Below are 13,658 nucleotides of genomic sequence, written 5' to 3'. Positions count from 1 at the left end.
CAATTTAAAACTCACTTTAAAAAAACCACGTTTTCTCAGATCTACTGTTCATAACCTCTAAATTTACCCCAGTTTTAAGACCTGATTTTTTTCCCTTAGGTTTTTGATGGTCTTAAAAGGAAGGGGGAGGGGATGGGGTCCACTGTACGGGGATGGGGTCCACTGTACGGGGATGGGGTCCACTGTACGGGGATGGGGTCCACTGTACGGGGATGGGGTCTACTATGTGGGGATGGGGTCCACTGTACGGTGATGGGGTCCACTGTACGGGGATGGGGTCCACTGTACGGGGATGGGGTCCACTGTACGGGGATGGGGTCCACTGTACGGGGATGGGGTCCACTGTACGGGGATGGGGTCCACTGTACGGGGATGGGGTCCACTGTACGGGATGGGGTCCACTGTACGGGGATGGGGTCCACTGTACGGGGATGGGGTCCACTGTACGGGGATGGGGTCCACTGTACGGGGATGGAGTTCACTGTACGGGGATGGGGTCCTCTGTACGGGGATGGGGTCCACTGTACGGGGATGGGGTCCACTGTACGGGGACGGGGTCCACTGTACGGGGATGGGGTCCTCTGTACGGGGATGGGGTCCACTGTACGGGGATGGGGTCCTCTGTACGGGGATGGGGTCCACTGTACGGGGATGGGGTCCACTGTACGGGGATGGGGTCCACTGTACGGGGATGGGGTCGACTGTACGGGGATGGGGTCCACTGTACGGGGATGGGGTCCACTGTACGGGGATGGGGTCCACTGTACGGGGATGGGGTCCACTGTACGGGGATTGGGTCCCCTGTACGGTGATGGGGTCCACTGTACGGGGATGGTGTCCACTGTACGGTGATGGGGTCCACTGTACGGGGATTGGGTCCCCTGTACGGTGATGGGGTCCACTGTACGGGGATGGGGTCGACTGTACGGTGATGGGGTCCACTGTACGGGGATGGGGTCCACTGTACGGGGATTGGGTCCCCTGTACGGGGATGGGGTCCACTGTACGGGGATGGGGTCGACTGTATGGGGATGGGGTCCACTGTACGGTGATGGGGTCCACTGTACGGGGATGGGGTCCACTGTACGGGGATGGGGTCCACTGTACGGGGATGGGGTCCACTGTACGGGGATGGGGTCCTCTGTACGGGGATGGGGTCCACTGTACGGGGATGGGGTCCTCTGTACGGGGATGGGGTCCACTGTACGGGGATGGGGTCCTCTGTACGGGGATGGGGTCCACTGTACGGGGATGGGGTCGACTGTACGGGGATGGGGTCGACTGTACGGGGATGGGGTCGACTGTACGGGGATGGGGTCGACTGTACGGGGATGGGGTCGACTGTACGGGGATGGGGTCGACTGTACGGGGATGGGGTCCACTGTACGGGGATGGGGTCCACTGTACGGGGATTGGGTCCCCTGTACGGTGATGGGGTCCACTGTACGGGGATGGGGTCGACTGTACGGGGATGGGGTCCACTGTACGGGGATGGGGTCCACTGTACGGGGATTGGGTCCCCTGTACGGGGATGGGGTCCACTGTACGGGGATGGGGTCGACTGTATGGGGATGGGGTCCACTGTACGGTGATGGGGTCCACTGTACGGGGATGGGGTCCACTGTACGGGGATGGGGTCCACTGTACGGGGATGGGGTCCACTGTACGGGGATGGGGTCCACTGCACGGGGATGGGGTCCTCTGTACGGGGATGGGGTCCACTGTACGGGGATGGGGTCCTCTGTACGGGGATGGGGTCCACTGTACGGGGATGGGGTCCACTGTACGGGGATGGGGTCCACTGTACAGGAATGGGGTCCACTGTACGGGGATGGGGTCCTCTGTACGGGGATGGGGTCCACTGTACGGGGATGGGGTCCACTGTACGGGGATGGGGTCGACTGTACGGGGATGGGGTCGACTGTACGGGGATGGGGTCCACTGTACGGGGATGGGGTCCACTGTACGGGGATGGGGTCCACTGTACGGGGATGGGGTCCACTGTACGGGGATGGGGTCCACTGTACGGGGATGGGGTCCACTGTACGGGGATGGGGTCCACTGTACGGGGATGTACAGTGGACCCCCCTTTTTAAGACTCCCTCCCTTTTAAGACCTTGTTTTCTCCGATCTTCTGTTCATAACCTCTATAAATTTACCCCCATTTTAAACTCCCCCGAAAGCGGCGTATGGCTGCCTGAATGGCGGGGTAAAAAACGGTCATACACGTAAAAACACTTTGGAGTTTCAGCGCATGTATATGTATGTGTGGGAGGGGGGGGGGGGGGGGGTGGCGCGCGGGAGATGGAAACTTGCTGTATGTTATGTAATGTATATATTGTGTGTGATACGTGGAAAATGTGACACTATTTATTTGCATGTGTGATACAGGGACAAATGTGATATCTGTAGGCCTAGGCCTATACTAGTGATTACTGTGTGTGATACATGAAATGTGATATGAATGCTGTTTTTATATGTTATACTCTTACTTTGTGCCTATGTCTTAATCCCAAGCGCAAGACAAATTCTTCTATGTGAAAATTGAAGCCAATAAAATTTGAGTTGAGTTGAGTTGAGTTGAGTTGAGCATGAAGGAAAAAAAAAAAAACTGACCCCCTTTTAAGACTCCTGATTTTTTCAGATTTGTGGAGATCTTAAAAGGGGGGGGGGGGGTGTTCCACTGTACTACATTCAGAATGAATCTTACCAGTTGACAATCTTTTGCATGAAACTTGTTGGTCCCTTGTCCTTCATTCCTATCTCGCGTTTGACCAGCGGGTACGGGTACAGGGTGTCGATGGGAAACTCCACAAACACCGGCCCTGTCACAAGTCAAGCGGGATGCTGTGTATGCTACATATTTACTCAGTTTCTGTACTTTGAGTTTAAAGTGAATGCTCGCATATAATCGGACCTGGGAACCCCTGTTTTGCACTCGGAGTATTCTCAAACAAGCATGGTGTATTTTCAGAAAAATGAGCACACTGCACACAGCATTACCCCCCGCGGGTTAGGGGGAAGAATGTACCCGATGCTCCCCAGCATGTCGTAAGAGGCGACTAACGGATTCTGTTTCTCCTTTTACCCTTTTTAAGTGTTTCTTGTATAGAATATAGTCAATGTTTGTAAAGATTTTAGTCAAGCAGTATGTAAGAAATGTTTAGTCCTTTGTACTGGAAACTTGCATTCTCCCAGTAAGGTCATATATTGTACTACGTTGCAAGCCCCTGGAGCAATTTTTTGATTAGTGCTTTTGTGAACAAGAAACAATTAACAAGTGGCTCTATCCCATCCTCCCCCCCCCCCCCCCCCCCTTTCCCCGTCGCGATATAACCTTCGTGGTTGAAAACAACGTTAAACACCAAATAAAGAAAGTAAAGAAAGAAAGCACACAGCATTTGAACATTCATGATTCAAACATACTTCACATGCGTCCGTTGCACCTTTAATTAAGTTTACCAAAATATTTAAAAGAAATGTTTACTGACAATAAATATAATCAGGTGTCAAAACATTGGATCGGCTTCAGGATGTGCTTGTGAAGAAAAGTAGTTTTTACATTTAGTCAAGTTTTGACTAAATGTTTTAACATAGAGGGGGAATCGAGACGAGGGTCGTGGTGTATGTGTGTGTGTGTGTAGAGCGATTCAGACTAAACTACTGGACCGATCTTTATGAAATTTGACATGAGAGTTCCTGGGAATGATATCCCCGGACGTTTTTTTCTTTTTTTCGATAAATACCAATGATGACGTCATATCCGGCTTTTTGTAAAAGTTGAGGCGGCACTGTCACACCCTCATTTTTCAATCAAATTGATTGAAATTTTGGCCAAGCAATCTTCGACGAAGGCCGGACTTCGGTATTGCATTTCAGTTTGATGGCTTAAAAATTAATTAATGACTTTGGTCATTAAAAATCTGAAAATTGTAAAAAAAATAAAAAAATTATAAAACGATCCAAATTTACGTTTATCTTATTCTTCATCATTTTCTGATTCCAAAAACATATAAATATGTTATATTTGGATTAAAAACAAGCTCTAAAAATTAAAAATATAAAAATTATTATTAAAATAAAATTTCCGAAATCGATTTAAAAACAATTTCATCTTATTCCTTGTGGGTTCCTGATTCCAAAAACATATAGATGTGATATGTTTGGATTAAAAACACGCTCAGAAAGTTAAAAAGAATAGAGATAAAGAAAAGCGTGCTATCCTTCTCAGCGCAACTACTACCCCGCTCTTCTTGTCAATTTCACTGCCTGTGCATCGAGCGGTGGACTGACGATGCTACGAGTATACGCTCTTGCTGTAAAAATGCAGTGAGTTCAGTTTCATTCTGTTAGTTCGACAGCTTGACTAAATGTTGTAATTTCGCCTTACGCGACTTGTTTTCTTTTCCATGGATCGTATTCTAGACAAGCATGCGAACAAAGTACCGCGAAATCGTATGGGTTCTCAGATCTGTATAATCCTACACCCACACTCAAAAAGAACTCTAGAAACAAAGCAAAAAATATACAGATCAAGCCACACAAATGATCATTTGAATACAAAAATGTCACAGGAGAGAGGAGAGTTGAGGATAATTTCACATTTGATTCACTCCAAATACTTTCTTCTGACAAGTCATTTTAACAAAAAGCCTATCAAGGCAGCATCTGCTGTTGTAACTCTAAAACTACACTACTCACTAGACTTAAAATTCACTCAGCTAAAATAAATACCCACTGAATAAAAGTGCAAACAGTTCAGTCTCATCTGCAGGGGTTACTGTTATCAGAATCCTGTCTTATTATCACTTTAAAACTCTTTGATAGACAGGAGCGGTTTGGCTGTTTTACCTATAAAATAACACAATTATTAAAATTCACTTAGCTGAAACGAATACCCACTGGAGAATTTTTTAAAAATTAATTTAAAAAATAAAAATAAATAAAGAGGCAAAAAAGAAGGGTTGAAGCAGCCTGCATGCAACTGAGGTCACACCAAAAAAAAGAAAAAGAGTGCAAAACAATTTTTTTTAATAATACCCACTGGATGAAGGTGCAAACACTTCAATCTCGATTGCGGGGATTATGGTTATTACACTCCCGTCTTATTTTTGGATCACTTTGAAATTCTTTGATAGACATGGGCGGTTTGACTGTTACACCTGTTGAATAATGCACATGTGAGACATGGTACTGTATGTACTTGTTATTGAACCTGCAATCATCACAACTTGGCGCCTTTGTATCGTATATCACTGAACCTACTTACCTGGAGTACCCGACTGTGCAGCCTGCAGTGCTTTGCGTAGAGTGGGCACAATCTCTCGCACCGTATTGACAGTGGCGCAAAACTTGCACAGTGGTTTGAACAGAGACATCTGGTCAATATCTTGAAGTGCCCCTCGACCCTGTCAAACACAACCAAGAATGACTCAATAGACGATTTTCGTTTGTATGGGTTGTGAAAGAGTGAGTTCCCTTGCTTTTGCTTGGACAAATATTGACATGTGCTTCTTGTGCACGTTTTTAAGACACACACCCTCGCTAGAGACTGGCCTATAGGCTATAATGTCACGTTTGAAAACTTTCCCACGTGACATTACGGGCTAGTCACTAGCGGGAGGGTGTGCCTCAAACACATGTACTGGAAGCACAATAGTTGTCCGAGTAAAGCAAGGGAACTCACTCTTTCACAACACATACAAACCGCCGACATAATTATTTCAAGAATTTGTCTATTCTAAAGTATTGAAATTGCCAAGAAAGAAAACTGTGCCAAATATCTGAATGGCAAATAAAAGCCAGCAATCTCTTAAGAAATTAGACATAAACTTTAGTCTAAAAATGTTGTTTAGAAAGGCACAGAAGGAAGCAAACAAGTCGCGTAAGGCGAAAATACAATATTTAGTCAAGTAGCTGTCATTTTTCAGCAAGACCGTATACTCGTAGCATCGTCAGTCCACCGCTCATGGCAAAGGCAGTGAAATTGACAAGAAGAGCGGGGTAGTAGTTGCGCTAAGAAGGATAGCACGCTTTTCTGTACCTCTCTTTGTTTTAACTTTCTGAGCGTGTTTTTAATCCAAACATATCATATCTATATGTTTTTGGAATCAGGAACCGACAAGGAATAAGATGAAAGTGTTTTTAAATTGATTTGGACAATTTAATTTTGATAATAATTTTTATATATTTAATTTTCAGAGCTTGTTTTTAATCCGAATATAACATATTTATATGTTTTGGGAATCAGCAAATGATGGAGAATAAGATAAATGTAAATTTGGATCGTTTTATAAATTTTTATTTTTTTTTTACAATTTTCCGATTTTTAATGACCAAAGTCATTAATTAATTTTTAAGCCACCAAGCTGAAATGCAATACCGAACCCCGGGCTTCGTCGAAGATTACTTGACCAAAATTTGAACCAATTTGGTTGAAAAATGAGGGCGTGACAGTGCCGCCTCAACTTTCACGAAAAGCCGGATATGACGTCATCAAAGACATTTATCAAAAAAATGAAAAAAACGTTCGGGGATTTCATACCCAGGAACTCTCATGTCAAATTTCATAAAGATCGCTCTACACACACACACATGCACACGCACGCACGCACGCACATACACCACGACCCTCGTTTCGATTCCCCCTCGATGTTAAAATATTTAGTCAAAACTTGACTAAATATAAAAAAGAGTGAAAAAGCAGGGGATGGGGTGAATAGTTGGTGAGTGGACATAAAAGGTAGGGAGGAACAGGGAGGGAGACAACGGGCGCAGTGGCCTAGTGGATAAGACATTTGCCTCCTACTCGAAAGGTTATGAGTTCAAATCCCGGCCACGGCCGACTGGTGGGTTAAGGTTGACAATTTTTCCGATATCCCAGGTCAACGTGTGTGCAGACCTGCTAACGCCTTAATCCCTTTGTGTGTACACGCAAAAACAAGACCAAGGAAAAGCTTCTGTAATCCATGTCAGAGTTCGGTGGGTCATAGAAACACAAAAATACCCAGCATGCTACCTTCCTCCGAAAGCGGCGTATGGCGGGGTAAAAACGGTCATACATGTAAAAACCCACTCGTGCAAAAACATGAGTGAACGTGGGAGTTTCAGCCCATGAACAAAGAAGAAGAAGAAGAAGAAGGGGGGGAGACGTAAGAAGCAGAAAATTTGAAGAAATCACCTTCAACAGGGTTGCGGCTGCCCCTCCAATGAGGAGAACAGGCGATTCAGCCATCTGGGCATTCTTCACTGCAGTCACCGTGTTGGTCAGTCCTGTCAGCACACAATTTCCATTTCACCATAGTGGCACACTTCAACTATAGTTTCATGCTTTCCCTCTGTAATGCAATGCACCAAGGAAAGATTAAAGATGCAGGACCTAAGTCACAGCAAATGCGAGCAATGTTGTAGATTACAATATAAACAGCCAAGAGCTTCCCACAACTATCTCACAGATGCCTACACATACCTTTAGTGTTGCCAGCCAAACGAAACTGCATACAGTTTGTCAGTTCGCATTTCCCGCCAAATAGTAATTAACATTTTTCGTGAACACGTTCTTGGGCTCAAGGCTGTGTGCGGTATGCCAAAATGGACCCACATACTTTCTTTTACAATTTTCTTATGTCATCACACACAATGTCTTGACGTAAAGTACCCAAAACAGAAAGAATTCTCCCTCTCGCCGAGACTAATAGTAATAGACTTCCATGTAGGCCAGGGATTGGCTTGGGTTTTGTCCACTAGAGGTCCATTGACTGACTCAGCCATGAATCAATCAGTCATTTTGCAAACCAATCAGTCAAGAAAAAAACTTTCCTTCCACCACGGGACTGCCGCAATTGTGCATTACGGCAGTGAGGAGAAACTTCTGAAAGTTGTTTACAATGTACAAATGAGAGGAAAATTCAATTCATTTCTTCATTTTCCAATGGTCTTACATGAAGAGGAACACAAGGTCTGAGGTCACAATAACCATATTTATTTCAATTAAGTAAGGAAGGGGTACAAAAAAGAACAGGACAGCAGACAAAAATAAGACGAGCTGATTAACTCTGCTGCATGTCTATCGGGCAGTTGACGGATTGAGATCTATGTGTGTCGGTCTTTTCCGAATTTAATATGGCAAAAGACCGATGACCGACGCCCAAGCCAATCCCTGGTAGGCTTTTCACGTAATTAGTTCACGTGCGGGACTTGATATGGGCGTGGTCGAGAGCGACTAAGGCCTGCCCAGATAGCTGCCTGAGGCATGACTGAATGCCCTAGGGGCTCCGTGCACATAGAGTTGACATGTCCAGTAACTTTAAAATCTAAGAAAGGAACAAAAGATCCGACGGAGTTCAAACAGGTGTTTCGTAAGAAGTATTTATCACACTGACACTGGTCACTGCATCCAGTAAAACCATAGTCCAATAATGCATGTAATAAGCAATGGCCCAGACTTGATACGAAAAGCTGTTACAATCTCTGGGACTGGTTGATTGATGATTTATGATTGATAATTTATTTTGTTTTCACTTAAAAACTACGTAAAACGACTAAAATGCCGGATAGTTTAAGCCATCACTAGTGAAACGCAAGACAAATGAAAGTGAAGTAGGAGTAAACACTCATAGATATATACTAGAAGTACAATGTATTGTTTCAGTTACAGTGGCACCTCCTTTAAAGAGCCATCAATTTAAGACTTCCCCTTGCTTTTTCAGATTTTTTCTCTCCATAGACTGTGTAAATTTCCCTCCATTTTTAGACTTCATTTTCTCAGATTTTTTGAGGGTCTTAAAAGGGGGGTTCCACTGTATGACATTTCTTTACCTGGTCCAGCAGTGACGGCGGCTACTCCTACAGTGCCAGACAGACGCGCTACTGCATCAGCAGCAAAGACGGCTGTCACCTGCATGAGTAACATTTTACATACACATGGATGCAAGCACACACACACACAAGTTAAGTACACACGCACACAAGCACACACACAAAAGTTTACAAACACACACACACACAAACACACACAAAAGCATACAAACCCAAACACATACACACACAGAAGTACAGTGAAACCCCCCTTAAGACCTAAAAAAATTTGGTCTTAAAAAGGAGGAAGTCTTAAAATGGGTGTAATTGTACAGAGGGTATGAACAGAAAGTCTGATATAACAAGGTCTAAAAAAGGAGGCAGTCTTAAAATGGGTGTAATTGTACAGAGGGTATGAACAGAAAGTCTGATATAACAAGGTCTAAAAAAGGAGGCAGTCTTAAAAGAGGGGTTCCACTGTATACTCACACACATACACACACACTAAAAATACTCTGTTCATATGGAGACTTAACATCAGACAAGGAAAGTCTTCCATTTTACATGTTAGATAAGGAAAGGAAAGCACTGCTTTCTGACAGGGAAGTACACATGCACACAAGCACACCCCCACACACACACACAGAAGTATACAAATTATACACACACACACAAAATACTCTGTTCATGTGGAGACTTAACAACAAACCAGGATATTCTTCCATTCTGACAGGAAAGAACAGAAATGACACTGCAAATGCCCACATATATTACCTCATGGCGAGTATCCACAACTCGAATGCCGATTTTTTCAGAAGCAACCAAGATAGGGGATATGTGGCCTCCGACCAGTGTGAACACATGCTTGATGCCATGTTGCTGTCAACACACATATAACATAATTATAAACTTGTCAGTCTGCGCAAATTGTTTAACCTTCAGCACTTGTGACTTGAAACCAGGGTATTGCACAACAGAAAATATTTGCTTGGGTACAAAAAAAATATCATTATGGGGTATAATAAATAAGAGAGGATGGTGTGATAGCATGCCTGAGAAGGAGAGACTTACACTAGTGGGTAGTAGTGCTGCTCTTACAAATTCAGAACAAATGGTAGTTTGTCTAATCATCTTCTCTCTCCTATAACTTCTTTGTAGATATTTTCACGAAATTACCTTAAATATTAATCTTCTGGAAAGGGTGCATCCCCACCCCCCACCCCCTCCTTACTGATTCATCAATACATAGCCTCCATAGATTCATCAATACATAACATGTTCCAGAAGGAAATTTGACATCTCCCTATACAAGTTTATTTAGTTTCACTATCTATGCCAACTAAAGATTAATTTGAACAGCTACCTTCATTGCAAAAAAATACAATAGTCTGTGAGTATTCGTTTTAAGTGCTACTATTTCTAATCATCCATTACTGAGTTAAAGATAAATCCAGACCACCCGCCCTTTAAAAAAAAAAGATACACATTTTGTGCTTTCCTTGAGGCAACATATCCTAAGCTGACAATACTACATCAACAGAAAATATGTAAACAATTTCCCAAGAGAAAACAAACATGAAATTCAATTGTGTTGACTTGCAGCAAGGCATGTTAACTAGGCGACATAAAATATACCACAGCATTTTTACAACACAAACAAGTTTGTTTAATCGAATTTTACTTACATTCAAGACTTCAGCAACGAGTTCCCCACCATGGCGTTTTGAATTTTCATCAACCTAGAACAACGGAATACAGCAATGTAGTAAAAGACAAATTATGCCAAATTACGTCCAGAACAGCTACAAACTCAGATAGGACTGGGTAAAACACAGCTTCATACCACAGCGGTACCAACTGTCACTTTTTTCTCTCTTTTCATTGTAGCTTGAATAGAGGGATTGATAAAGTTGACACTTCTGTTGCAATCTTTTAAATTCTATTCAGACACTACAGACATTTTTAAAAGGTTTATCTATTTATGCAGTCTGTTTTTCCCTTGTACGTACGATAGCTGTCGCGGTGTATGAGTGAGACTACACGTGCCTTGGCGTGTGTGTGCGAGTGTGCGAGGGCTGTATTTTGTATATTGATTATTTAATACATGTATAAATGTGTCTCCAGGAATATGTTTTGTTTTAATCTTGTGTCGATACTATTTAGTTCTGCCTCGTTATTAGCCATTGAGTATAACTGTTTTATCATCATTGCTTTGTTGTTGTTCTTTGGCCATTTACGTTGAATGACTTGTTATACATTGACATTGATAGTTTTATTCTTCTTCTTCTTCGTCGTTCGCTAGATAGTTTTATTATAAGAACCTTTTCTAATTCCTATTAACTCGATGTTCTTTAACTATATTTATACATAAATGCATATTGTAAAGCAGTATGCATTGTTAGAGGATCTTTTAGTAGCAGTGTTTAAATGTCGAAGCTGCTTTTCCCAGTTTTACCTAAGATACCGACTGTATATTGTGTTATTGTATTTGTCAGACTTGATTGTACCAAGTCCCTACACATGTTGTAATGCGGTTAGAGCCAAATATTTTTGTTTTTTGTAAGGGATAGGCGCAATATAAATACACTTTATTTATTATTATTATTAGTCATTCTTGTATTGCCAACATGGGTCTTGAAAAAAGAAACAAAAACATGTGCTCAAATCTGGATGTCTAGCAACTCTTGAGTAACTTAGACACTGACATAAACAGTTGAATTTGTCTCCTCCTTTTCTCAAATCAAAGTTTCCATGGTCCATCTTTAACAGCTAAAAGTTGTAAGATGAATAGGCCATAAAAACACAGACTAGTTATTCTTTTGCGACTAAAGTCACTTGTCCATTGGGTTTATTCATATGAAAGTGCCCCGAATTTAAACAATCAAGGTCTGTCGTTTGTGTACTTTAGCGGTGATTCATATGGAGTGCTGGCAGGCAAAGGCACATGCTTCATTCATGCCGACTAAAAAGATAGTACTTGGCCATGTATTATAAGAAAAAGAGTCAACCAATATTTACAGACAGCATATCAGAATCCGATGGTTAGGTTATGCACCGCTAATTTGCCCAACAAGGGTGGATATTAATGGATTGTGACGTCAAACCAGACCTGTCCCCCGTTCCTTACAGGAGAGAATAGGCGAGGAAGTACTGTTTCTTGGGTACTTCTCGCCGCGAGGGACGCTAGGATTCTTGCCTCGAACGCTAGGTAGCTTTGGGCTTGCTCGCTTGGCGAGAAAACATGGCGGCCACGCAGCTGCCAATCCGATTGAGGTCTAACGAATGACGTATCACAACGTGCGCGGTCATCCTTGGCGGTCAAGAAAGCCGCGGGCGCTGCCGCGATCATTGCGCAGACGACACTTCTAGACCGCCAATATTTTTTGTGCGCATCACGTGCTCCACATAAATTGGCCGGAAACGAAGCAATTGGGAAACCTGGATAGGCTGTCCATGGTTGTTTACCAACCATTGCAGACGACCTTTTTCCGTATCAACCAATGGTGTTTAATTCTTGCATAGCTAGCCATCAAACCGTTTTATAGACACTCTCACCTCCTAGCTTCGCGAGCGACTGGCCGAAAGAATATCTCGCCTGAAAGAAACACACGTCTGATACAACACACCCAAACCCTATAAGTATATTAGGCCAAAAAAAAAATTGTCTGTTTCTGGTCACCCGACCGACCCTAAATTTCGGCGCGAACCCTAAACTTTTTTTTTCCAAACTCAAATTTTTTTAAATTTTTTTTGGTGGTAAAGGACAGGGTGAGAAAATGAACAACAAAAACGTGTGAAAACGAAAGTCCGCTGACGATTTGTAAATGTGTTGAGTGTCTTGTCTCTATGTATAGTGAATCCAGTCTCTTTGCGTGATTTTTAAAGTTAGTTTTATTGGTCTACATTTGTAAATGTGTTGAGTGTCTTGTCTCTATGTATAGTGAATCCAGTCTCTTTGCGTGATTTTTAAAGTTAGTTTTATTGGTCTACATTTGGGGTAAAAAAAAAATTTAAAAAAAAATCCCTACCTACCGACCCTATTTCTTTTTTAGCCATGTTACCAGAAACAGACAATTTTTACACCCCCAGTATAGGGGTGTGTATAGGTTTCACTCGATGTGTTTGTTTGTTTGTGTGTTTGTTTGTGTTCGCAAGTAGATCTCAAGAATGAACGGACCGATCGTCACCAAACTTGGTCAACAGGTTCTATACATTCCTGAGACGGTCCTTACAAAAATTGGGACCAGTCAAACACACGGTTAGGGAGTTATTGGTGGATTTTGGTTTTTTTGGGGGGATCAACTACGGCATAACTCTTCCTTATCTTCTCCATGTTTTCAGCGTTTACCTCCCTTCCTTCGTATGGTGCACTATAGTATGAGGGTGACATCTTCGGATATTCCCGGCGTTCTGTTACTATTTTTAGAAGGTCACGCGCAGTGTCCAGAACGTAAATTGGACCCGTAAATTATCCTCACTGTAAAAGTGCAAAGGTCGAATCAATTTATAGCCACGCGAAAAATACACTCTTATCTATCTCTATATATTTATACAATAGATATAGATATATATATACGGCTTCTCTGTGTGTGTGTGTGTGTGTGTGTGTGTTTGAGTGTGTCTGTAGAAAACACCTGTATATTGCACAGTTCTGTTTGTGATGTGGTACCTAGGGTGTCGTCGACAAGTATGGGACTCGACATGATAATTATGATCAGGAATGGCATTATGGCCCCTGAATCATGTTCGTGCTGTTCCCATTCCATGAGTCTGGAAGGGACCTAAGCTTGACGGGTCCATGGTTCGAAGCCGGCGTACAGTGCGCCACTCAAGCCGGGTATTCGGCTCTATTTGCTACCCGG

At 43.1% G+C, this 13,658-nt stretch overlaps 1 protein-coding gene across 3 annotated transcripts in view; it reads right to left on the bottom strand.

Annotated features, from left to right (window-relative positions):
• The window catches only part of LOC138971618 (2-hydroxyacyl-CoA lyase 2-like), a 70,881-nt gene that overhangs the window by 56,498 nt on the left and 725 nt on the right, over window positions 1-13,658 (bottom strand). For 2 of the 3 annotated variants that reach the window (XM_070344391.1, XM_070344392.1), the window contains exons 2-7: window positions 10,482-10,535; window positions 9,571-9,675; window positions 8,818-8,896; window positions 7,181-7,272; window positions 5,270-5,408; window positions 2,711-2,825 (exon numbers count right to left, since the gene is read on the bottom strand). In XM_070344391.1, coding sequence (XP_070200492.1) covers window positions 2,711-2,825; window positions 5,270-5,408; window positions 7,181-7,272; window positions 8,818-8,896; window positions 9,571-9,675; window positions 10,482-10,535 — 584 coding nt within the window. The remainder of the gene's footprint in view (window positions 1-2,710; window positions 2,826-5,269; window positions 5,409-7,180; window positions 7,273-8,817; window positions 8,897-9,570; window positions 9,676-10,481; window positions 10,536-13,658) is intronic. The other variant, XM_070344394.1, reaches the window with a different exon arrangement.

This window comes from Littorina saxatilis, linkage group LG7 (genome assembly GCF_037325665.1).
Source record: "Littorina saxatilis isolate snail1 linkage group LG7, US_GU_Lsax_2.0, whole genome shotgun sequence".
Classification (NCBI taxonomy): Eukaryota; Metazoa; Mollusca; class Gastropoda; order Littorinimorpha; family Littorinidae; genus Littorina; species Littorina saxatilis.
The sequence above is the reverse complement of the archived record's forward strand: the minus strand, read 5'-3'. Positions and strand labels throughout refer to the sequence as shown.